Consider the following 26,613-nt stretch of genomic DNA (forward strand, 5'->3'; position numbering starts at 1 on the left):
AAAAGAAAAGGAGGACTTGTGGCACCTTAGAAACTAACAAATTTATTTGAGCATAAGCTTTCGTGAGCTACTGCATCCGATGAAGTGAGCTGTAGCTCACGAAAGCTTATGCTCAAATAAATTTGTTAGTCTCTAAGGTGCCACAAGTACTCCTTTTCTTTTTGATCTTTTTTATGATGCAGTCCACTCTTCTCCCAAGAAAGAGCAACAAAAGGAATCCACCAATACCACTTGTCAGTTGGTGAGAAGGGCCGCTACGGAGCATGTTTGGTTTTCTCCCTTTGACGGGAATGTCTGCACTGATCCCATGAAGCTTCAAATCTCCAACAGTCCATGGAGATTGAGAGGTTTTACATCAACAATGTAAACAGACCTTTACTTAACTAAAATGATACAGTAAAACTACATAGAGAAAGGATAGCAAAAAGGATACTGTACTTCTTACATTTTTCATCTTTTGTCAGTAGTACATAAGAACACTAGACATTTTCCTATAAGAAGCATGCAGAAGCTGTTCTAGCAGTGGTTGAAAATAAATTTTAAAGGCAACTCCCCTTCAAAATAAATTTAAAGAAAAATCAAATGATCACAGAGAACAAAAAACAGACCCCCGTCTGCATCAGGTAAATCAATTTTGTGGACAAAAGAAACGATTAGACATTTAAGAAGAACCAGGCGTTAAATTGTGGCTCTCTTGAAGTCACTGGCAAACTCTCCTCCACTTCAGTGGGACCACAATTTCACCCTGGTCTCTACTTAAAAGGAATTATTCAAGTCCTTACTGGTCCAAATACTTTGATTCTTTTAAAAAAATTTGCTTTAAGGGACTATATCCTGCTAAATTCTTCCACTTCTCTAAATGATATAGTGATGCCAAGCAAACTAGTGTTCACATTCAATCTCCAAGAGGCACAACATTACCATAACAGTAACGAATTTCTTGGCACATTTCCCTTTGGTCTGAAATGTACAAGTATACTGATGATCCATTAGTGTGTGCACATTCATGCCACTTCTTGATCCATTCTTTAAGAAAAGAAACCTAATCCACTTTGTGAAAGATTAAACAGCTTTCTCTGCCCAGAATAAAGTCAGTCTATCTTAAAAGAATCAATGACATATAGCTAAAAGCTGCCTTTTATCTTCCTATATTGTTTGGCCACATTTGTTCACATATAGGACCCACTCAAGAAAAAAAAAAAAAACTGGAACTTGTACATTTAGCATCAAGAAGCTCTATCCCTCAAACCTGCAGCCAAAACCTCAGAACCTAAATTAAAGCCTGCACTACTCTTAAGCACCCTTAAGAGGATATATGAATATAATAAAAAGGTTCCTTCATTGAACACATAATAGCTCTTCAGTGAAGACTTTTGCTTAATGTTCTCACCAACTTTGTGTGGGTATTTCAGGTGCTAGAAATTCATTGCTTAAAAGGGATGTCCATTTGTTCAGATTCTTGTTTAACATTTTTATTTTACTAGTGCTTGTTATATAAAATATCCACATGCAGTTCAAAGTCTGAACCACCCCCTATGACCTTGCTATATTAGGATTTTATATAATTTACAGGATTGCCAACCACAAGCATACCAATTTTTGTATATAAATGAGATTAAAAGAAACCAAACAGCTTTTAGGTTTTTTATTTACTTTCTTATGATTGAGCCTTTAGGGTTCACATTTTCCAGCTTTGTTCCACATTCCAAAACTTCCTTTTAAATGAAAACTAAGATTCTTACTTAGTCAGATGATTCTAGGAGCTGGGGCTATCAGAGAAACACCAAATGATTTAACTGGGAATTGGTCCTGCTTCGAGCAGGGGGTTGGACTAGATGACCTTCTGGGGTCCCTTCCAACCCTGATATTCTATGATTCTATGAAATACCATATGACTTCTGATAAAATCACAAGAGTTGGCAGCAATATTAAATGTATATATTGGTGGTACCTAAGCACTGTACAAAATTAAAGAACATAAAAGCCTAGAACAAAATGGTGTTTTAGTAAGCAAAAGTACCCAAGTTCAAAGGACTGACATGTGAGTGTGTGACTTATTCAGCTCTCTAGAACAATGGCTCTTGACCAGACGTCTGGAGCCCCCCGGGGGGGCCATGAGACATTTCAGAGGGTCCACCAAAATAAACCAGAGAGGGGCCAGCATTAGACTTGCGGGGTGCCCAGGGCAGAAAGCCGAAGCCTGAGCCCCACCACCCTCGGCTGAAGCCGAAGCCTGACCAACTTAGCTTTCTGGGGCCCTGGGCAACTGCCCTAACACTGGTGGCTTTAATCTACTGGATATACAGAAAAACAGTTGTGGCACAGGTGGGCCGTGGATTTTTTATAGCATGTTAGGAAGGCCTCAGAAAGAAAAAGGTTGGGGACCTCTGCTCTAGAACATCTTAAATTGCAGTGTGAAATATGCCATTACTGTATTTTGATTTTCTTTTATCATCTCTTCCAATGTTTTGTACTGTGCTAAACAATATAGTGCTCAGATAAATAGGAAGTTACACTCGTTTGGGGAATCTTCTGACGTTTCAGAGTTTAATTAACTGCAATTAAAAAAATTAATCACGATTAATCACACTGTTAAATAATAGAATACCAAATGAAATTTATTAAATATTTTTGGATGTTTTTCTACATTTTCAAATATATTGATTTCTATTACAACACAGAATACAAAGTGTAAAGTGCTCACTTTATATTATTATTTTTATTACAAATATTTGCACTGTAAAAATGATTAACGAAAGAAATAGTATTTTTCAATTCACCCCAAATAAGTACCATAGTGCAATCTTTTTATCATGAAAGTGTAACTTACAAATGTAGATTTTTTTGATTTACATAACAGCACTCAAAAACAAAACAATGTAAAACTTTAGAGCCTACAAGTCCACTCAGTCCTACTTCTTGTTCAGCCAATTGCTAAGACAAACAAGTTTTTTTTACATTTATGGGAGATACTGCTGACTGCTTCCTATTTACATTGCCTGAAAGTGAGAACAGGCATTCGCACGGCACTTTTGTAGCCAGCATTGCAAGGTATTTATGTGCCAGATATGCTGAACATTCATATGCCCCTTCATGATTCAATCACCATTCCAGAGAACATGCTTCCATGCTGATGATGCTCATTAAAAAAATAATGCATTAATTAAATTTGTGACTGAGCTCCTTGGGGGAGAACCGTATGCCTCCTGTTCTGTTTTACCGGCATTCTGCCATATATTTCATGTTATAGAAGTCTTGGATGATGACCCAGCACAAGGTCATGTTAAGAACACTTTCACAGCAGATTTGACAAAACGCAAAGAAGGTACCAATGTGAGATTTCTAACGACAGATACAGCACTCGACCCAAGGTTTCAGAATCTGAAGTGCCTTCCAAAATCTGAGAGGGACGAGGTGTGGAGAATGCTTTCAGATGTCTTAAAAGAGCAACATTCCAATGTGGAAACTACAGAACCTGAGCCACCAAAAAAGAAAATCAACCTTCTGCTGGTGGCATCTGACTCAGATGATGAAATGAACATGCGTTGGTCTGCTCTGCTTTGGATCGTTATCGAGCAGAACCTGTCATCAGCATAGACGCATGTATTCTGGAATGGTGGTTGAAGCCTGAAGGGACATATGAATCTTTAGCGCATCTGGCACATAAATATCTTGCGATGCCGGCTACAACAGTGCCATGCGAACGCCTGTTCTCACTTTCAGGTGACATTGTAAACAAGATGTGGGCAGCATTATCTCCTGCAAATTGTAACCAAACTTGTTTGTCTGAGCGATTGGCTGAAGTAGGACTAAGTGGATTTCGTGGACTTCTAGGTTCTAAAGTTTTACACTGTTTTATTTTTGAATGAATTTTTTCTTTACATAATTCTAGATTTGTAAGTTCAACTTTCATTATAAAGTACTTGTATTAGGTGAATTGAAATATACTATTTCTTTTGTTTTTTACAGTGTAAATATTTGTAATAAAAATAAATATAAGGTGAGCACTGTATTCTGTGTTGTAATTGAAATCAATATATTTAAAAATGTAGAAAACATCCAAAAATATTTAAATAAATGATATTCTATTATTGTTTAACAGTGTGATTAATCGCAATTAGTTTTTTTAATCGCTTGACAGCCCTAAAAAATATCATTAATCTTGCCAGCTCCATAAATGACTTGGCTATACAGCACATCAGTCCGGATGCGATTCCAAAAGCAGAATCTGAATGTTCACTGGTTGTTATAATAGAATCTCTTGAGATTCAGCAAATGGGTGCGAAATGGACGTCCCTTAAAACCTCAGAGCTAACTCATTCACCTAGGTTGGTTGTATTTGCCAAAAGCAAGAAGCAGGAGTAAAAACATACCTCAGCATGGATCAGCCCTGATGGGACAATATCTACATGAGCAAGCCTTACTGACATAAACAGCACTGATGTCTGTAACTTCAAGAGGACAGAATGTTCCTTTCAAAAAAAGCACAGCTGTTTTAAGACAGATTTGTTCCCGTCACCTTTTATAATGTTTCTGTGAGAAAACAGCAAGTCCTTAAAGGCTTTCTGCAGACTGTAATCCTCTCCTAGCTTTAGAGGACAGGTTTCCATGATTTTTGCCAGCTGTGCTGCTACATTGTCAGGGGCCAGACACCTGAAATATGGATCTTACCCAGGCAGTTACAGACATTTTGCTTTCCAGAACTGTCCATTTTAAAATGATCCTTTCCATATCTCAAAAAGAGAAAAAGAAAGGAAAGGAAAAAAATAAGAAAGAAAAAAAAAAGCAGGATAAGACTCTAAAGAGAGATGACTTTTTAAAAATGTTTTTTCTGCTTAACGTCTTTCATTGCCATCACTTGCATTACTTTTAACATGTTAAATTTCACTATTGTAGAAAAGAACATTTGGGATAACCGCATTGTTTAAAAGAACCTGTGTATACAAGTGAGGGAACAGTACATCAAAAAATAAGGAAATTTTAGTACTAAAAGTGTTGCCCTACACTACTCCAAGATTGATGGGAATCAAACAGTTACCTACCTGAATAGTAACTGTTGTTCTGCAAAACGTGGGTGCAGACATATATTTCACTTGGTGTGCATGTGCCCACTGCACTGAAATGGAAGAATTTTGCTTTACATTGCCCGTTGGGGTGACGCTTGTGCCCTCTGGCCCCATAGCCCCTCCCATAGCTATTTAAAGGCAGCGCTGCCTCGAACCCTCTCTGTAGTACTGAATGTCAACAGTTGAGACTTCAGTGCAGAAGGGACAGAAGTTGGGTTGTGGAATACACATCTGCACCCACATCTGGAAGAACAACAATTGCAGTACAGGTAGGTGACTTTTTTTCTCTTCAACTGGTTGAAAAGGTGTATTCTACTCAGATGACTCTTAAGCAGTAAACGATGGAGGTGGGGCTCGGAATCTACTTAAATAATGACAGCAGAAATGCTCTTCCAAAGTTTGGTTCTGATCTAGATGCCCCACTTAAGACAAGAACTTCGGGTGTGGCCTCATGGACACCTTGTTTTTGAAGAACTGAGTATAGGGAGAGTCCACCATTAAGGCCTACAAGCTCACTAAATCTCACAGAAGATATGACGATAAAAAAAAAAGCTGTTTTTTGGCAAAGAAGAGACAGAGAGCAAGTGGCTAGGAGCTCAAATAGAGGACCCTAATGGCAGTGTGTTGAGATCGCACCAGGTGGACCCTCAGTGAGCTGACTGGATACAATTAACTTAGGCTTGAATAGAGACTGGGAATGGATGTGTCATCACACAAAGTAAAACTATTTCCCCATGTTTATTCTCTTCCCCCCGCCCCACTGCTCCTCGGACGTTCCTGTTAACTGCTGGAAATGGCCCACCTTGATTATCACTACAAAAGGTTTCCCCGCTCTCCTGCTGGTAATAGCTCATCTTAAGTGATCACTCTCCTTACAGTGTGTATGACAACACCCATTTTTTCATGTTCTGTGTGTATATAAATCTCCTCACTGTATTTTCCACTGAATGCATCCGATGAAGTGAGCGGTAGCTCACGAAAGCTTATGCTCAAATAAATTGGTTAGTCTCTAAGGTGCCACTAGTACTCCTTTTCTTTTTGCGAATACAGACTAACACGGCTGCTACTCTGAAACCAGTCATTGTGATTCCAGCCACAGGAAGGAGGAACAGATAGAATTTGGATGGTATAACCCAATTGCACAGTGCTTAGGACCCACTTGTCTGAGGTTATTGAATCCCAAGCCCTATGGAAGTGGGACAGCATGTCCCCAAATGGAGGGGAAATAGCCTTGACTGGTGACTAGTTTGTTGCCCTTGAAGGGAGGGTCAAATTGGCTGCTTGCCATTAGTTGATGGACTATGGGCTGGCCGACTGAAGATGGAAAAAAGAGGGCCTTCTCCTGTGCAACTTGTGTCTCCTCTTGGAGAAGTCCTGTTGTGTTGCAGAATAAGCAGTCTGCCTGAAATACTGCTGGGAGGATCATTGGAATTGTTGTTGTTGTTGCTGATCCCCATAATGATGTCTTAACTGTTGAGGTATAAACCCCAAAGGATCATAATGTGGCCCTGGAGTCCTTAAAAGAATGTAATGTCTCATCAGTCTTTTCAGAAAACAAAGACATAGCCAAGTAGCTCTCTTCATTGTTACAGTTGAAGCTATAATCCTAGATGAGGTGTCCGCCATATCGACTGCTGATTGCAGTGATGTCTTAGACACTAGTGGGCTCTCTGCCAGAAAAGCCTTAAACTCTTCCACAGCATCCTCAGGCAACTCATCTATAAATCTGGACATTCTGTCCCAATTCACAAAGTCGTATTTAGATAAAAGCACCTGCTGATTATCAATGTGCATATGTAAGGAAGACATAGAATAAATTTCTCCCCCATTTAATCCAATCTTTTGGCCTCTTTTAGACATTCACTTACATATGCCCTGTCACATTCTCTCATTAGTGGCAGTCACTGTAAGCGAATTAGGAAGTGGATGCAAGTAGAAACACTCAAATCCTTGCACAGGGCCTGCACTAATGTGACCCTTGGTGTTGAAAACAGGATCAGTTCTGTTCTAGTTAAGCATCTGTTGAAGCACTTTACTAGAGAGTTCCCTTGTGATCCAAAAGAAGGCTTCCTGCAGTGTCAAAGAACCTTTTTACTGGATAGCGCTATAATCTGGTGGGGGGAGCCCACTAGCTCAGATTGGAAGTTCTGGTTAGCAAAAAGGTCTGTTCCATCTCTAATTTCTATGATATGAAGAGGATTTTGTCATTTAACATTTTATTAAGCCACTGTTCCAGAAGCCAAGTAACTAATAAATGAAGACTAATACAAATTAGCTTGATTGGATTTTTATATTGATCTAAAAATAAAATCTGATAAATGCCATCTATCTGCGGACAATGGTGAAATAATTTACAAAGTGTGCTTAATAAAAATTTGTATAGTGCCCAGCACTATGAGATCCTGATCCATGACCTGGGCTCCCAGGTGCTACTACAATGAAAAGTTATTATTTATTAAGAGCCTAAGATTCAGCTCTCATAAAGCCAATAATCACTGAAAACAGAAGGAGTTGTGCCCTCATATCTGAAGGCAGAATTTAGCCCTACTTAATTATGCTTCACAATATCCCTGCTAGGCAGGCACTTTGCACAGTTAAAATGGATGCATCAGAGGTTAAGCTATTTGCTAAAGCCACCAAATGCACCACCAACTAAGTGGGGAACAGAATGCAGATGCCCTGACTAACATTTCTTTCTTTAACCAGCAGCACCTATAAACTCTCCCTTCCCTTCTCCATCCTTTCCACCCCACAAATCTAAGATATTCTTCCCCCGTAGGCTTCTCCCCAGGAACCTTTTCTGTGCCTGTCTTTTAGATTGAAAGCAATTTGGGGCAAGGACTGGCTTCACAGCATACCTGGCACCGCACTGAGCGCACTGCCAACACTTAAAACAACAAGAACAGAACACAGCCTCACGTTTGTAAAATTTCCAACAGTCGAGAACACTTACCCAAACACCCAGCACTGAGTTCCTACCCTTTTGCACTGTGTGTCTGTGAGGTAGGCGTAATATTGCCTGGAAACAGAAACAACAAATGAAAATTCTTTAACAAAGCACAAAGCTTCTGAAATACATTTATACTTTTAAAAAAATGATGAACATTAATATTCCCTGTATCAAAAGTGGAGCACTTAGGGCTTGTATCATGCGTTACACTAAAACATGATGAAAGCCTACTGGATAGCTTCAGTTTTAGTAGGACTAATCATCAGATGGGGAAAAAACTCAACCAGAGGCGAACAAGTCTTGGAAGAGCAAATTTGATTTAAAAAATGATCTATGCTCTAAACTTGGAAGTTATTTTTCATTTTAAGTTATTCTAGTTCCTGAGTGCGCATGTACGTCTTGGGAGGTACAGTGTGTCAGTAGAGGGTTAGTCTTAGGGAAAAACATAGTCTAAGGAAACCAAGGATCTGTTTAAAAATTAGATTAATCATTTTAAAATACGCCTCTTTCCAGTTTTGACATTACTCTGAAAGGCTCCCATTCTGACACTGCGTCTCCATGGGAATGGAACACAGTTTACAGGACTATCCTGACAGCCCTGGTGACTGTTATCCTCCATTCACAGAACACACACAGCACAGGGAGCAGCACAATGCAAGGTTTTTCATAATCTGCCAACCTGTATCAGCACTGACCTGGAGAGATCACTGCTAGGGATGGGGGATAATTCAGTTTCAAGCCAGGCAGTTCATTGTTTTTCTACAGAGACTGCCAATAAAGGATACCACTTATGACAGTGATTGTATTTTGAGGGTAGCAGATTAACAGCTAATTAATGTGAATGGAAGGTAGAGCAATATTTGTGATATGATTATTAGGAAAAATGCCATTTGCCAGCACAGTGGGACACACGATATCAGCACTGTCTTCTTTTTATCCTTTCACAAATACAGAGGAAATTAAATTCAAAAGTCTTATGTTGCTGTAACATCAGGGTTAAGAATTTAAGCAGAGGAAGTATAATGGGGAAGAATGGTCCAGTGGTTCGGGGTGTTAAGCTGCGACTCTGGAGACCTAGATTCAATTCCCTGTTTTGCCATAGACTTCCTGTGTAACTTTGGGCAAGTCACTTATAATATGCTCCAGCCCGACCAGGAACGTCTACACTGCTATTTTTAACCCACTAGCACGAGCCCTGCAAGACCAAGTCAGTTGACCCGGGCTCTGAGACTCGCTGCCATGGGCTTTTTTTTTTTTTTTTTTTTTGGGCAGTGTAGACATACCCTTTGTTTCTCTGTGCTTCTGTTCCCCATCAGTAAAAGGAGGATAATAGCACTTCCCTACTCACAAGAGTGTTATGAGGATAAATACACTAAAGACCGTTAGGCGCTCAGATACTATGGTAATGGGGTCCATATAAGTACCTAAGAAAGACAGAACACACAATATTGAAAAGTTACGGTTCCTACACAAATAATTTGCACATACATATTAAAATATATATTCACCAGAACCCCACCCAAAAACAACCTCAAATACAATATATGCTTCAATAGCTGTAATCTTCACTTTTCAATTCGGATGTAAACAGAAGCTGGTACAAGACATTTTGGTTGCTACACAAAATTACTTCATGAAATAATTTTGTAAGGTGACTATGGATTGATTAGTTCTCAAGTCCCAGTCATGGTTCATATTTTGTAGCTTCACTAATTATTCAAAACAAGGAACTACCACCTTTCCTTATAAACACATTGTGGTATATTCCATACTCAAGCACAAATAGGTAGCTAGAGACAGGGATCATGGAAAGACGCACAGGTGTAAATTCCCTAACGTGCATGCTATAATGATCATATGGCTCTTGTCAACAAAAGAACCTAATATGAAATTATGGATGGCTGCATATGGAGTTAATCCACCCAACACAGGCAACTGCTGCGCAATCAGAAGAGAGAATGATGGATTCTTATCAAATGCAGATTTTCACACAAGTCTCACCATTAGTAGCATACACCCAGACTGCTGAATTTTATCCTTAGTCTTATACCTAGTACTGCAAAAATAAGGATAATTTTGCCCTTTTTGGAGACTTAAATGCATTATTTCTTTTCACATACTGTACTTATTTATAAAGCCTGCACACCTTTTCTTGTGTTCCTAAGGGTCACAACTACTGTACAATTAGAAAAAAATAAAATAAGTTACCTTACAGTGGGTGCTGTGATAATTCCAATGAAGAGAATTCTACCCCAGCTTAAAGGGTGACTTGCTTGGAACACAAAGATATGTTTCAAAAAGAATGTGTTCAACTCAGTCAGCTGGAAATAAAAAAGTCAGTTAATAAGGTTCTGTTTTACAGGACAGACCCATGCACATGTAACCCCTTTTCAGAGACTGATACATAAAATGTTAGAATTAATACAATAATTAAAATACACAAGAGGGAATGATTTATGGTTTATTTCAGCTCAGTAACTAGCTCTGCTGGTTGGATTAAGAATTAAAAGCTCTTAAAATATCATCTTCAGAACAGGCAAAGTTGTATACCAAGTCAACAAAACAAAAATTAAAAAAACCCATCACCACAAAAAAGAAAAAACCCAGTGCTGAATTACTTCGTATACTTCAGATAACCCATCACGGTTTCAGTTAATAGTTTATAGAGTTCCATTTTGGAATAACAGCATAATTCTTGAAGCAGGGCTAGGATGCAAATTTAGAAAGAAGAGAAAGTGTTCAAGTCTGTAAAATTCAGAGCTCACTGGACTCCTCACAAACCAAATCCAGCTTTTTTCTTTCTAAAAGAGATGCCCATATACACCTGTTTAGTTAAAAAAGTTGTTTTTTTAAATTAAATCCCTTAAAAAGATCTAAAGTTAGTATAAATTATGGGCAGGTGGCTGAAATATGCACAAACATGTTCATAATTTAGTACCAGCATATTTATGCTCTCACCCCAACAAAACCAGAAATGATCAAACTAGTCCATCACTTTTAAAAAAAAAAAATAGCTAAAATGGAATATGAAAATGTGGAATTGGAGGTGGTAACTCCAAACAGCTGTAATATACCACCTGCTCCCTTGAAACAGGTACTCCTGTTTAATTTTATTGAAGTTTTTAACCCCTTAAGAATTCTCACAGTAGAAAATGAAGTGAGGATGTGACTACTCAATATGATCATTTGTTATTTTAGATAGCGTGTCCTACACTGTATTGTACTGAAGTATTTTTGGAGTAAGAATTGTAGGAATGGCGCCCCAGTGGGCCTCATCTCAAAACAAGATACATCTCTCACAAAGGAAGTCTGTTCCAATCAGCAAAATTGTAAGTAAGTAAATTGCATGCTATCTTAGGGGTGAATTTTCTAAGATGCTAGAATGATTATATTCAAACATCTCTGTGGACATTGCAGAAATTATTCTTTCCCCATTAAAATTAGGCTCTCTTCTACTCCCTCCACCCTTTACATTCAATGCATTATTAGTTCCTTTCTCTTTTTGCATTAAAGTAAAAGCCTTTGGTGGCAGCAATATAACTGGGGCCAGACACCAATGACTGTAAAGGGTTTGCAGTCCCTCGGTAATGCAGTGCTCTCTTGCTGTATCTCCCTCTGATCAAGAATGGTTTACATTAAACCAGTGGCTCCTCAGCTTTTAGGGCAAGCGGACCAGTTTAACAGAGTTGTATGAGGTAGTGCCTGCCGACTCAGACTGCACAACTGAATGAGAGGCAGGTAGCAGTAGCCCAGAAGTGCCCAGGAAACAGGGTCACCACTAAAGGCTATGTCATTAAGGGCTATTATGGGCTTCACTTAAGCAAAACTGCCACTTGTATTAAATGTTGTCTGACTGAACACAGATTAAGGGCAATGGGATTAAAGTCCTAAAAAAGAGAGCACATCCCTGGGTACCATCACAAATGCTGTAAGGTATTTCAGCAAGTGCCTAATTTTAAGCACATGAGTAATTCCATTAAAGTCATATGCACTTAAAGTTAGGCACATGTTGAAGAACCTGGGTGCACTGATGACTGAATTCTGATCATCATACTGGTACATGCACTGAATTCTGATCATCATACTGGTACATGCACCAGCTGGGAAAAACCTACCCATCTGTTTCTTCAGTTCTCATAACTATCCATTGCATACAGACAGGTTTCAGAGTAACAGCCGTGTTAGTCTGTATTCGCAAAAAGACAAGGAGGACTTGTGGCACCTTAGAGACTAACCAATTTATTTGAGCATGAGCTTTCGTGAGCTACAGCTCACTTCATCGGATGCATACTGTGGAAACCGATGAAGTGAGCTGTAGCTCACGAAAGCTCATGCTCAAATAAATTGGTTAGTCTCTAAGGTGCCACAAGTCCTCCTTGTCTCATTGCATACAGTAATCCCACAGCCAGTACATCAATCTGCAGCCATTTGTTTCTTCCACAGATATTGCAATTTCACTTGTAACTGTAGTCCAGATGCGTTGGATAGTGTCCAGAATAGTTTGTGGTATCAGTTCATTTAACTGTACATTTCAATGATGGACTAAGATAAGAATATAATATCTTCTAACCAAATTCAGCCAGTAAGTAAACTGAGCTGATACGAGTTTTGATTTCACAAAAGTTATTTCTTACCTGCCAGATGATCATGAAAAGGTATATTCCAGCCACTCTTTGAAATGAAGACTTGGGGTCAAACCAGCGAACATAGGTCCAGCTAGCTGGAGTGAACTGTAATACAGCTCTTTTGATTTTCCCTGTGGTGGTATGAATGTCCCTGAAAGAAAAGAATGGCTGCAGTAAAGACAAGGAAAAGATAAGGCGGGGGGGAGAGGGAGGGTGAAGACAAGTGATACTGCATTTTAGTATTTCTATTACAAATCATGATGCAGTGCTCTTTCCCATAAATCTATACTTAAGGGCAATGTGTTGTGTGTTACAGCAAAGGTTGCATTAAGAGGCAGAATTTATTGAGTGTTTCAGTGAAGAGGAAAACAGCTATTATGAGAAATAGCCTTCTTATAGCAGAGCTATATACAGACTTCAGTCAGTAGTAAAAAAGCAAAAACTAGAAAACATTGAAGTCAAACTCCCAGTACTATCTAAAGTACAGTTATTCAGTTTGGGTTTCAAAGCATTTTTTTCTTTCCCTGAAGGAAAAAGGACCAAGAAGAATGGTGTTCTGCAAATCTGCCACAGATTCCTGAAGAGAGGTTCCCTCATTATCTCCCTATTTTACAGCTTCACTGTCCTTACCAACGAGGTGTAGATGGTGATTCCCTTCTATAGATCATCAGCACCACTCTTATTCCACAGGTCTGAGTGTGTTGCTATTGCAGGATTCCCAGCCCATGCTAAGCTTGGTATTGGACCCAACTTGGGTGTCCCACATGGCCACGTACCGCACTGGATGTAAGCCATAAGCTTACCCCTGCTTCATATATTTTTTCCCCCACGTCCCATCTTGGGAGGAAGGGGAGTCTCTGTCAGATGGGCTGCATTTTGTTTTTGTTAACATCTTTGTTACTTGAACAGTTAACAAAACAAATGAAAGGAAAGCTTTTGGTGAAACCTTCCAATTCTCCTCTCCTCCAGCTGAGGGTTGGGAAAGCGACAAATTAGATTTCAGCCTGTTGCAATGTCACTATCCCACTCCCTGTGCTCCTCCAGCGGAAACAGGGAAATAGAGACTGAAATTTCCGGTATTTGTTTTTTAAAGTGTAAGTTTGGTTTGTTTGTTTCTTTCTTTTAATCTTCCAAACCCACCTTTACATAACAGAAATTTAAAATACTAGAAATTCACATGAGCCTTTTAAAAGATAGTGACAACCACCACCACACCGCCATAAAATAAAAAGCTAGTGGTGAAGACGGTTCCCTCAATGGATATACTATTTGTCTTACTCTTAATCTGCACTGCACTCTCCCACAGACGTCGGACACCAACTCTATGATGCTCCCTGTGTCCCTGCTGGACTGAGAGGCAGGAAATCCTGAATTTAGACCAAAACCCAGGTCTCCCTCATCTTAGCAAACAGCATGTCCAGTTAAGGAAGGTAGTGTTGTTTAGCGTATAGGATACAAGACTGGAAGGTAGGAGATCTGGACTCTCTTCCTAGCTCTGTCCCCAGCTTGTTGTGAGTGACCTGGGGCAAGTCACTTATCCTCTTTCAGTTTTGCCATCTGTAAAAGATGGATAATACTGCTTGCCATCTCAGTTAAACTTTGGATGAAACTAAATCTTTGATTTAGGCCGGATTCTGCCACTCTTATTCACACTGCCTACTATCTTATACTGCAAGTGCTTCCACTGATATTAATAAAAAGAAAAGGAGTACTTGTGGCACCTTAGAGACTAACAAATTTATTTTAAATATATAAATATATAATATATATATTAATGCTCAAATAAATTTGTTAGTTTCTAAGGTGCCACAAGTCCTCCTTTTCTTTTTGCAAATACAGACTAACATGGCCGCTACTCGGAAACACTGATATTATTGGAACCACCTGTGGAGTAAGGTACTACACAACATACGTTTATCATAATGTGATCTTATGTATATTAGGTACTGATAGTATTATTGCTGGGTCACTACACTAGAGCATAACAGCCTGATCCCAAACCTACTATTAAAAGGACGAGTCAAACAGTTCAGATGTATGTGTGTATTTGGTTCCTTTTTCTTCAAACAATGCTTTGCTGCCATGAATTAAAAGATTAAAAATGCAAATATTTCCTTCTACCATTTTGTACTCTATTTGGCCTCAACTTTCACATTTAAGACTAAGCAAAAAATTCTTAAAAATTCAGTTATAATCAGGTACACAATTCATACAAAAGGATTGACACAAGATGGTGCCCCAACATTATTAATCTCATATATAGCACTGTAAATATACACTGATCATACTCCATTTCTATAGCACATGCATTTTACATACATAAAGACATTTAACTAGGAGCTAATAATTCAAAATTTTATACTGCAATATTTTAAACATGAAGCTTATTGGCTTTTACTTTAGACCTACTTGAAACTTGCCCAGTGATAGGTCCTCATCTCCAAGAAACGACAAACTATCATGCCCAACCAGATGCCACCCCCGTTACATAGCAGGATGTCCAAAATGACTTGATCCCACCAGCATTCAGCAAAATTAGGCAGAAGATGCATGAAGAACAGCTACAGAATACAGCAAAAAAATTCTGGATGAGGAACAACATAGAATCCTTACAAAGATTTTCAACTTTTTTTTTTTTTAAAGCAACTGTTGAACAAAAAGTGTCATATTTTATGAGCCTGCTTAAAAGTCTATTGAAGTCAATGGGCATCTTTCCACTGATTCTAGTGGACTTTGGATCAGGGTCCTACGAAGGCTTCAGAGGTTTCCCTCCTCTCACCTTTTCCCTCTGGTGCTGTACTATCTATAGGAATCAAATGCAGAGTTTTGAGCCCCACAGACATAAAATGTTATAACACAGAACCCTTGCAGAACAACTGCATTTCTTTCAGAGAAAGGAAGGTGATTTTGTGCTTGTCTAAAATCAAAAGGCTACATTTTAAAGAGAATCTTCTTTGTTATTTAGTGTTAAACTGTCTGTTCTCATGAGCATCAATACTGAAGCATGTTGGAATGCAAGATTTTTAAGACTTCTAATTGAACACATTTCAGGAACTTAAGTCTTTTTTGTTAATGACGTTTTGGGGAATTTCCTGCTTGTAAAAGGTTATAGGGCTGGCAACACGTATGATGCAGTTTTTCTGTTCACAGATAGATACAGCATAGACAGTGGCAGTGCAAGCTTTGCCATGCTGACCTACCAAACTGTCTCATTCTTGACCTGGAGGGACCTAGGAGCGAGAGGGTATTTCACACTCTGTGTGCTTTCAATCCCTTGCATTTCTGCTAACTACTGACCAAGATAGTGCTGTGATGGTGCTATTAAAAAAGAAGACCAAGGGTTGGTCTACTCTGCCGCTTAAGTTGATGTAACTTACCTCACTCAGGGGTGTGAAAACGACAACCCCCTGAGCCATGTAAGTTACACTGACTTAAGGCACTGTCCACATCATGCTATATTGGCGGGAGAGCAGCTCCTGCTGACATTACTTCTGCCTCTCGCGGAGGTAGAGTAATTATGCCGACGGGAGAGCGCTCTCCCGTCGCATAGCGTGTCTTCACGAGACATGCTACAGCAGCGCAGCTGCATCAGTGCAGTTGTGCTGATGTGGCGCGGTAGAGTAGACATGTCCCTGGACCAACTACTCATTTCACATAGGGCAGAACAGACAGTAATGACTTTCAGTCCTCAATAGCTAGATTCAAACTAGCAATACAGGGGTAAAAGAGCTGATACAATCTCCCAAAATTTCCAGTTTCCTACAAACTTCCTTTGGAGAGTGTAACAGCATTCATTTCTAAAGGTCACCGTCTTGCTCCTGTATGACTCAGGTTCATGTCATGAGCAGCGTATGGATTCAGTCCAGCAAGAATATATACCCTCTGCCCCTCAAGAAGAAGTAACTTTATAATCTTCATTCATAGAGTGAGTGAGGCAGAATGGTGGGACTGAGACATTTTAAGTAAAACAGAAACCTGATTCATTCAGGGCTAGAACCGGATTGCTCATCTTAAGTGAAAACAAGTTTTGATCTCTATTACAGATTATCTCCCCAAACCCCAAAGGCTTGAAATTGGATAACATTTAACAATTCATCAGAAAAGGGGATACGTGCATGTTGAACAGTCCCTGTGGTACGTTCAAGGAGGTGCCAAGCAAAACAGATATTCCTCATGGTATTCTATATTTTCTTTCATTAAACGCCAACAAAAGTGAATGGAATTGGCTTGTGTAGTCTCTTGCGTGCTACCAGAATTTCACATTAAAACATCTTTTCATTGCCAGAAGCATGCAGAAAAAATGTTATGTCAGATCTGTGAGGGAGGGGCAAGAAGTGCCTCATGCACAGAGCAAGAAAGGATGCTGGTCACTGTAAAACGAGATACAGTGATCTATCCTGACAGTGATACCTTTCCTCCAGGGTAACTGCAGAAACAGAACTGTTTAAACATCTTTATTTTCCCTGCACTAAAGGTGTGGGCCAGTTTTAACATGAAAAGGAAGAACTTTAAATTATTCTCCAGAATCAAAGATGTACACGACTTATACTCTCACAGTGGTTTCAAATCAATCATCTTACTTCGTAAAGTTTTTGGATAAATCTGGTGTGAAATGGGCATTATATCCATTTCTCATATTATGTTTTAACTCTCTTACAGTATTTAATGATCATATATACTGCACTATTTTTGCCCAAAGACACTACAGATTACAGCTGAGGATGCTGAGTGTAAACAGAGTAACGCTATTTGCATAATACCAATTTGTGGTGTGGTGGTGCCGAGCACAGAGCATCAAAGGTATGTTTGAATTCCAATTTTAAGAAGATAGTATTCAGCATGTGTGAGTGTCCAGTGTCAGTATGGGGATTTAGCCAGCTGACAGCTAGCAATGTTAACAGGAGATGCACAACAACTAAATCCCTATGCAACTCCCCTGATAACGACTGTAGGTTTCTAATGACTCTTCTGAAATAGTTAAAGGACTAAAAATCCATTTGAGTGGCAGCATCCTATGTATATGGTAAACTTTCCCCTAAACACATTGTCTATTCCAATACTCTGTCCTTCACTAGCAGGGAATACCAATCGTATGGGGTCAAGTTGTGGGTGGTGGCTTTGTGATGATCCATAGGGGATGATAAGAGTCACTTTAATTTGTGAGCTGAGTCAGGATTTCAACCTGTTCTCCCAAGGTGACGGCTAGTGCATTAGCTCACTGTGCCACCTAGGGCCTTCATGAATTGGAATTCTCTTTTAATTTTAAACAATACTGTTGTAAGGGGGCCTGGAAGAGACAGAATCCATGAATACCTAAGAATAACAGTACACATTAGTAGGAGGAGATGTTAGGGACAATATTTTCAAACTGAGTGGGACTCATATTAGGTTCCTAAATCCGTATTTAGTTTCTAAAACATAAGTCAGTTGATTTTCAGAAGGCCCACGCACCATCAAACTCCAATGAAGTCAATGAGATCTGCTGCTTTAAAAATTAGGCCTACTAAGTTGGGTGCCCTAAAAATGTCTTTAAGAACTTAAATTTAGACATCAAAGTCTCAAAATTTTGTCCAAAGTCTTTTTGGCTTGTAAGAACTAGAGCCTTCCTGGTCTGAATTGCTTAATAACTGAAAGCAAGTTTCAGAGAGTCTCTCTCATTGCCAGTTCTAGAACATCAGCTTCCCCAAAACTGATCATTCAGGTGTTACAAAACAGAATTCAATTTTGCAGAAATGTGGCCTCAGGAGTTTAGGGAGGTAACATTCTACTGATTAAAATTATAGGTTAGATAAGATAAAAGTTAGATAAAATTACGTTATTTAGGATAACGAGTATTCAACCTGATTATCACAACACATCTAACAACAATAGGCTAGTGCACAGACTGCTGTCCCTATTGGCCAATTCAACATAGATGTCAGCAATTTTCAAGCACAAAGAGGGCTTGAGAATGAGAGACAGCTGCAGAAGTGAGCTAATGTGTGCATGCGCTCACATCTAGAGAGAACTGCTTTAACGTGATAGCACAGAAATCAGTCAGTAACCCTTGAAGTTATACGACAGTGTTTTAAGATAACAGTTCAAAACGCTACTACTGTAGGCTGGGGTCACGTTATGTAGGATACTGTTACATATGGGGAAAAAGTAGGGCTGAGCACTGCAGGACTAATCTAACCAAAGGCTTTGTCTACAGTGGGGAATAGCTCCCACTTGGCAACGGGTGCCCAGCAATTCATGCTGATCCCTTAGCGTGGACAGGGGCAAGCTAGGGTTTGCACTGATTGAATTTGTCATAGTTTAGTACTAACTATTCTCACTTTCTAATTTTTTTTAGTGTAACCTATTTGGTCTTAACATTTCTTCCTGACATGATTATAGCATATGCTTTTTATAATTTACTTTGTACATATACTGGTATTTAGCTAGTGCTGAAGTAAAATTGCCAGTCCTCTTTCCTGTATGCGATGAGTAATATATAGTACCATCAGCCTGCTCATGATTTAACATGTCAACCTACCTCAGTGAGCTCCCAGGTGATGCTAATAGTCCAACATAGCCCATAGCTGCGGATCAACAAGGCCTTCATTGCCCAGCCCCAGAAATGCCCAAAAGCAAATATGTCAAAATGGCTGAGGATTCTCTCCCAGGTGATTACATGGCAGTTCACAGCATATTCCTGTTAACAAAACAACAACAGATCCTCAGCTAGGATTTACATCTGGAAGCACCAGAACAGGAGGACATTTTTAACTCAGCGTAAACTGAAAGGCTGAAACTAAAGATATTCTGGATTTTGAAATCCATGTTACTATTCCCACCAACATTAGAAATGCCCTCTTCCGCCTCCTCCTAGCCCTGGCAATTAGGTTAGAAAAAGGGTCACTGGGAAACTGAATGGTAAACATTTGAAAACAGAAATAATTTTTCTCCTTCTGCTGTCCATCTCTATCATTTTTGACTTGTTTAAGCAGGTGCTGATTGTTATCATTGCTGGTAATTATGGGGCAAATTCTGTCCTCAGTGCATAGCCTCAAGTATGTACACTGTAGGCTGGTTTCTGTACACGGTGTGGATTGGGGGCAGAATGTCCCGCTTGGGCCTCAGAGCTATACAGAATGGATTCTCTGTACTTTCCTCCCTGCCTGGATAGAACTGCACAATACTGCTGTGATCAGGACCTCGGATGCCTGTCTCACGTGGAGACAGGACTTAACACTATGTACAAGTTTATATTTTGCCACCTCCTTTTTAAAAAAAAATTAACCAAACAGCTGGAAGCAAAAATCATGCTGCACTCTTCTATGAGCCATAAATCTGAGATGAGGTAGAACAAGGACAGATAGAAGAAATCGAAAGAAATAGCTATGTGGAATAACGTTGCTCCCCATCCCTCAGTGCTCTTCCTCAATGTTTAGCCAATAAAGCTGCAAGAAACAAGAATAGGATAAGACTGATGTCATCATGGTACAAAATGAATCTGAAAGGGGTAGAGATAGTCTTTGCAGCCTTTGGGGTGAATGCTGCACGTGTGACTGAAGGATAGAAGCAAAAGTTAGGAGATAGAAATATGGAAAATACACATATAAAACCTCAGGCAAGCAGGTCATGGGAAAAAAAAAAGTTATACACAAGTGATCACGGTTCTCTTGCTTTAACGCTGTCCTTGAAGGTCTGGTTTTCAAGAAACTCAACAGTGGTACATCCTCAGTACAATGCCTGAAGCAGTTCCACAGACAAGTTGCAGATCCAACTTCCACTGACTTCAATGGAGCCAGGATTTCACCCAAGCCCTCCCAGCACAGGGATTGTAAACGCTGCTCACTGCAAGTGACCTCACATGGGCACCGGCTATAATAGGCTAGGGGAGGCTAACCCTCTGCCAACCCCGGCTGTTGCATAACCACACTCCGCCCCAATGCCCCACACTCACTCCCCCCCTCCTCTCTGAAGCTGGTGGGGGTTCAGCTCCAGCCAGCGGAGGGAGGGATCAGGCTGGGGCTCAAGGACTCTTCTGGCTGCAGGGGCGGGGCGGGGGAGGTGCTCAGGGCTCCAGCAGGTGAGGTCTTATGTGTAGGGCCATACCAAATTCACAGTCCATTCTGGTCAATTTCACAGCCAGAGGATTTAAAAATTGGTCAATTTTAGGTGTTTACATCTGAAATTTAATGGTGTTGTAAACATAGGGGTCCTGACTCAAAACGGGATCCGGGAAGGGGAGTGGGGGTGTGTGTTGCAAAGTTGTTGTAGGGGAGTCTGCAGATTGCCACCCTCACTTCTGTGCTCCCTTCAGAGCTGGGCTCTGGGAGCCCCCCAGCTGGGGGGCTCCTAGCTGCTAGTCCATGCCAGATAAAGGCAGGGGCCCCCAGCCAATTTGGGGGCCCCAGCCCCAGAAGAAGCCCCAGGGCAGAAGACCCTATCGGGTCACCCTGAGCCCCTGCAAAAGACGCAGGGGAAGAAGCCCTGAGCCCGGGCGCCCCAAGTCCTGCCTGTAGCCATGGGGCAGAAGCCCCGAGCCCAGGCCAGAGTGGATGTGGGGTGGAATGGGGCGGAAGCCCTGAGCCACAGTGGGTGGGGGTGGGGTGCGGGAGGCGTGGAAGCAGGGGAGATCAGATTTCACAGTCGGTGACATATTTTTCACAGCTATGAAACTGGTAAGGCCCTACTTATCTTGAAGGAAGGGGGCAAGCCTCCCCAAAAGGGGAGGTTTATGCGCCAACCATGCTTATAGGTAAGCGCCACCCTAACAGGGTGGCTGAAACGGGGGTTATTGCCCTATCTCCTCCTCCCGCAGGCTAGCGGAGTTGATTGGACACAGAGAGAAGTGAAAGCATCATCCACTGTAAGGGTGGCAAAGCTGCAGTTGCAGTCACGGGCCCAGGGAGATCCCTCCAGAGGAGTTAAGCTTCTTTCAAAGGCTCCTATTGCAATGCAGTCCCCTCTGCACCCTGTCCAGTGCAGACTACGCTTTAAAAGCCACAATCTGGCCCTACACTTTAAAAACCATTACACCACGATTAAAAAAAATTCTGTTCCTAGCAAGTCTCCTAGCTGTAAGGTTTACATTTACTACTACTGGAGAAACCAGTGTAAAATACCAAAGATAGGATAGCATGAGAAAGCTCAGGCCAAGAGGGTGCTTTTTGTGTGGTGGGGGGCAAAATGTAAAAGTCACCTTATTGACAGGCACAGCATTTTGAGCACCAGAAGGCTCTCATTTTGCCACCAATGCGTTCTTTAATTTTTGACCACAGATGGGCATACATCCCACAGCATGCCCTAGACTCTTCCCAGTTCTGGCCAAGAAGACCTGCGCAGTATGAACTTTATGGGTTTTGGGAAGAAGGCCAAGGAGGGAGAATACAGTTGCTTTATGCTTTGTTACTTCTTTTCCTGCATACACATATGCAGAAAACAAGGTCCAAATTCAAGCCATAAAGCTATGAAGTTAAATTAAGTTCATCTCCCAATTTGTATAATAACCCACATGCACATGCAATTTTTTAATTATGTACTCTATTTTATTTCTTGAACAAAAACATAAAGTGTATTTTTGTCTGAAGGAGATTGTAAGTTCCTAAATAGGGCAGGGTGCTGCAAGTTGTATATCATAGACACAATGATACTACTCAAATAAAAAGCATAAGGCTTGTAGCAAGATTCCCCAGAAAGAAGTCTAATTACACCTGGCACTGCAACTACAGCTCTGACACCCTAGCACTTTCACTTTCCTTTGTGTCAAAAGGAGACAGGGCCATACCTCTGGATTTAGTTTGTCCACAGATAAGTCATCTATTATAGCTATTTGTAAGTGATATGAGAGAAATTAAGTTTGTGCAAAAGCACAAAAGGAACAAAGTTCCATTGCTTAGTACTGTCAGGAAAAACCCCATATTCCCCATTAAATTTAGTCTGATAGCAATTGTAGACCTCCTATTCTGACTTGACTCCAAGCTCCTCAGGTATGATCCAGATACTACAATGATGGATATCTTCAGATATCTAGCATCACTTCCATTATTAATATACCCCAATACCTCAACACAAATATTTCTAATATGCCCAGTAGATCAGTTTTTACTAACTTGAATCAGAAAGAATAAAAACAAACATTTTTATTGGTTAATTGAAATGTAGAGATCTGACAGTTAATATAAAATAGCTGTAACTTGCACAAGGATGCTAAGTATACATACCATGATGTCTGCTTCCCTGGTGGCATAACGAAGATTAGGATCTAGCCAATACATCACTGCTTTGACCTGCTCCAAGTTAAGGAAGAGCACAAACACCAGAAACAGGAAATAGAGAACGCTGAGACCTGTCGGAGGTAGAATCATTAACATGGAATGTTTATTGAGGAAATTCCATGGGCCAAATAGTCAAAAGTTAGTTCCAAAGTGGTGCCCCAAAGCCTGCTTACAGTGGTTAACTGCACACAGAAATGCCAATTTGTACAAATGCAGGTTTTGTTCAGACAATAGCTGCATACAAACATTTGCAAACACACACCACGTGGCAATCTTTGAAAAAAAACCCAGCCTTTAATACCATTACCTATCGCATATTCTATTACATAGCCATGACTGAAAAAACAGAACCAAAACAAGTCACATCCAAAGAGCAATTTAAACACAGAATTTAAGCAGGAGCACAGGCGAAGCTCTTAAAAAAAAAAGAGACATTGGGATTCAGGGACTGGGCTTTTCCTGTCCCGCTTTCATGCTCTCCTGGCCTCACTAACATAGCTATCTAAACCAATACTTACATATTAAGGGACAGACACACCTGCTTTGAGCTGCTCTGGAAATGCAAATTTAGCTGCAATTCTAGCTTTCCTGGTTAATGCACTATAGCTGCTTTGATGTGCGGAGATTGTCATTAAAAGTTTAATTCTAAAAAAAAGGCAAACTACGGAAATTCAAAAACTCAAAACTACATTAAGATGGAGTTAAGACTGAGCATACATATCAGTAATTTAAGGGTGTTAGGGTTACTTCCCCACTCTGAACTTTCGGGTACAGATGTGGGGACCTGCACGAAAGACCCCCTAAGCTTATTTTTACCAGCTTAGGCTAAAAACTTTTCCAAGGTACAAACTTTGCCTTGTCGTTGAACAATATGCTGCCACCACCAAGCGTTTTAAACAAAGAACAGGGAAAGAGACCACTTGGAGACATCTTCCCCCAAAATATTCCCCCAAGCCCTACACACCCCCTTTTCTGGGGAGGCTTGAGAAGAATATCCTAACCAATTTGTTACAAAATTATTAAAGACCCAAACCCCTGGATTTTGGAACAATGGAAAAATTAGTCAGGTTTGTAAAAGAAAGATTTTATTAAAAAAAAAAGAAAGGTAAAAATCATCTTTGTAAAATCAGGATGGAAAATACTTTACAGGGTATTTAGATTTAAAACACAAAGGATCCGCCTCTGGGCAAAACCTTAAAGTTACAGAAAACAGGAATAAACCTCCCTCTTAACTCAGGGAAAATTCACATAAAACAAAAGATAAACTAATCCGCCTTGCCTGGCTTACCTATACTGGTTGCAATATTGGAGACTTGGATTAGGATGGGTTGGAGAAGATGGATTTCTGTCTGGCCTCTCTCAGTCCCAAGAGAAATTAACCACATAAACAAGGAGCACAAACATAACCCTTCTCCCCGTCCCCCAAGATTTGAAAGTATCTTGTGTCCTTTGGGTCAGGTGCCAGCCAGATTAGCTGAGCTTCTTAACCCTTTACAGGTAACAGGATGTTGCCTCTGGCCAGGAGGGATTTTATAGCACTGTATACAAAAGGTGGTTACCCTTTCCTTTATATTTATGACAAAGGGTAAAAAAAACATTATAGGGATGTTTTAATGCTTGATTTTGGGCATAATTACAATTCCAGGAAATTCAATTTACCGTATATACTTGTTCATAAGCCAAATATTTTTGGTAAAAAAGTGACGCATCAAAGAGCGGGGGTCGGCTTATAAACGGGTCTACACCAAAATTTGATGATTTTAAACTGTATGGAATCATTGAATTGAATATCTAATACACTGTCGTTTTGTTTACCTGGCACGTCTGCAGGCATGGAGCCCCCTAGCTCCCAGTGGCTACGGTTTGCCATTCCCAGACAATGGGAGCTGCGGGAAGTGGCGCCACTGAGGGGCTCCGTGCCTGTGAACGCTCCAGGTAAACAAAACGTCCAGGCCCGCTAGCAGCTTTCCCTAACGGGCCAGGAGCCAAAGTTTGCCAACCCCTGAAATATAAGGTCAGCTTATGAAAGGGTCATACAGTTTTTGCTATTTTTACCTAACCATCCTGGGGGTCGGCTTATAAATGAAAGGGCTAATGAACGAGTATATACAGTAAGTTACACTTAAGAGAAATCTAAACGTGTCAACGCAAGAAATGCACAGTTTAGACACTCAAACAACCTTAGTTCTGTCCTCTAGCAGTACCATGAGGGGGAAAAATATGGAAAAAAACCCATATTTGTCTTTAAAATCAGTTTAATTAGGACAAACACTAATGAGTCTTAATAATAATGAGGTTATTGCATGATGTCACTATATATTAAGAGCCAAATCCTGTCCAGAGGTATGCAGACAGAATATGAGGACGAGAGGACTGTGCAGAGGGCTTCCCTCCCTCAGGGGATCTGTACAACATCAAGGCAGGATGGATACCTAGCTAGCTACTAGACAAGGTGTGGCCTACTGATTAGGAGTTGTGGTGAAATATATGCTTCCCAACTGTGCATGAGACTCTATTTTGGAGTTTTAGTTAGGTGCACCCCTCAGAGCCATCCTGCTCTGCATCTACTGAATAGCTGTGGCTGACTAGTCATGCCAAGGGAAGCAGAATCACACTAGAGCAGGATTTTGCCCTAATTACGCAGGCACACTCTCTCTCCAATAGTACAACAGAAGTTCTGGGAGTGTCAACCTTGAGAGCATCCTTTTAATTTACAATTATTGTAACCCAAGACTGTACAGCAGAAGCCAGGTTATTCAAGCGTCTCAAGCTGAATTCTCAAAGTTGTTACAGCTAATCAGCAGTGACCCTTTAATGTCAACAGATGAGTCATTAGCTATTTTAAGAGGCTAGATATTTTTAGCTACATAAAAAATCCCTACAGAGGCATCTTCAATATCTTTTTGAACAGATCTATTCTTCATATCAGACTCAATTCTATAAAAATATTTTCAAAATCTGCTTTATGCTCCATGAACCTCCAAGTATTTTGAGGGGAATTTTCCATGTTTTTGCCATGTATTTCAGAGAGTTTTAAGAAATAGAATCACTGAGTAATTCCTGCAGTGGAGGGAATTTTTCTGCCCTGCTGTATAAGTGAACACTATGCTGAGCAATTTATGTACCCTGGTTAAAAGTTTTGCAATTAGACACCACATTTAGATACCAAACTGATGGTCAAAAATGCCTAGATAGATAAATTATGCTGGCACACGTGGTTTAATGGGACCCAAGTTGCTCCCCAATAATGTTAGTGTGAAACATGAGTGACTGTAGCATGGGTTCAACTGCACTCCCAGAAATGATAAAACCCAGGGTGCAAACATAGGCAAACATACCCGTCTCCTGGTCTAGTGCACCGGGGAGGCCTGCTGGGTTTGAGAACAAGCCTGCCCTGCATCTACCTCACAGTGGCATGTCCTGTCCCATGGGTTGGGCTCGACTGCCTGCTGCAGGCATTGCAGCTGGTGCACAGGGTTGCAGCATCACTCACTTCTGTCCTGGCTGCAGATGCTGCAACACCCATGCACCATGTCACAACGCCACTCGATTGAATTGGTCCAGCAGCCTCTCTGTCACGATGGAGGGGCAGCCAGGCCAACCCCAAGTGGTGCTGTGACCCCATGCACAGGTTGCAATGACTGGAACAGAGAGCGGGGCCCAGCCCCATGGGACAGGAGCCACCACTGCCGGTGAGCCCAGGGCAGGCTTGCTCTCTAGCCACT

General features: G+C 40.6%; 1 protein-coding gene across 3 annotated transcripts in view; it reads right to left on the reverse strand.

The window, feature by feature from the left end:
• PTDSS1 (phosphatidylserine synthase 1) overlaps window positions 1-26,613 on the reverse strand; it is a 55,159-nt gene that overhangs the window by 12,404 nt on the left and 16,142 nt on the right. For all 3 annotated transcript variants that reach the window (XM_074944064.1, XM_074944065.1, XM_074944066.1), the window contains 6 exons: window positions 22,835-22,959; window positions 19,159-19,317; window positions 15,051-15,202; window positions 12,651-12,792; window positions 10,225-10,337; window positions 8,020-8,085 (listed from right to left, as the gene is read on the reverse strand). In XM_074944064.1, the coding sequence (XP_074800165.1) occupies window positions 8,020-8,085; window positions 10,225-10,337; window positions 12,651-12,792; window positions 15,051-15,202; window positions 19,159-19,317; window positions 22,835-22,959 (757 nt within the window). The remainder of the gene's footprint in view (window positions 1-8,019; window positions 8,086-10,224; window positions 10,338-12,650; window positions 12,793-15,050; window positions 15,203-19,158; window positions 19,318-22,834; window positions 22,960-26,613) is intronic.

This window comes from Natator depressus, chromosome 2 (assembly GCF_965152275.1).
Source record: "Natator depressus isolate rNatDep1 chromosome 2, rNatDep2.hap1, whole genome shotgun sequence".
Classification (NCBI taxonomy): domain Eukaryota; kingdom Metazoa; phylum Chordata; order Testudines; family Cheloniidae; genus Natator; species Natator depressus.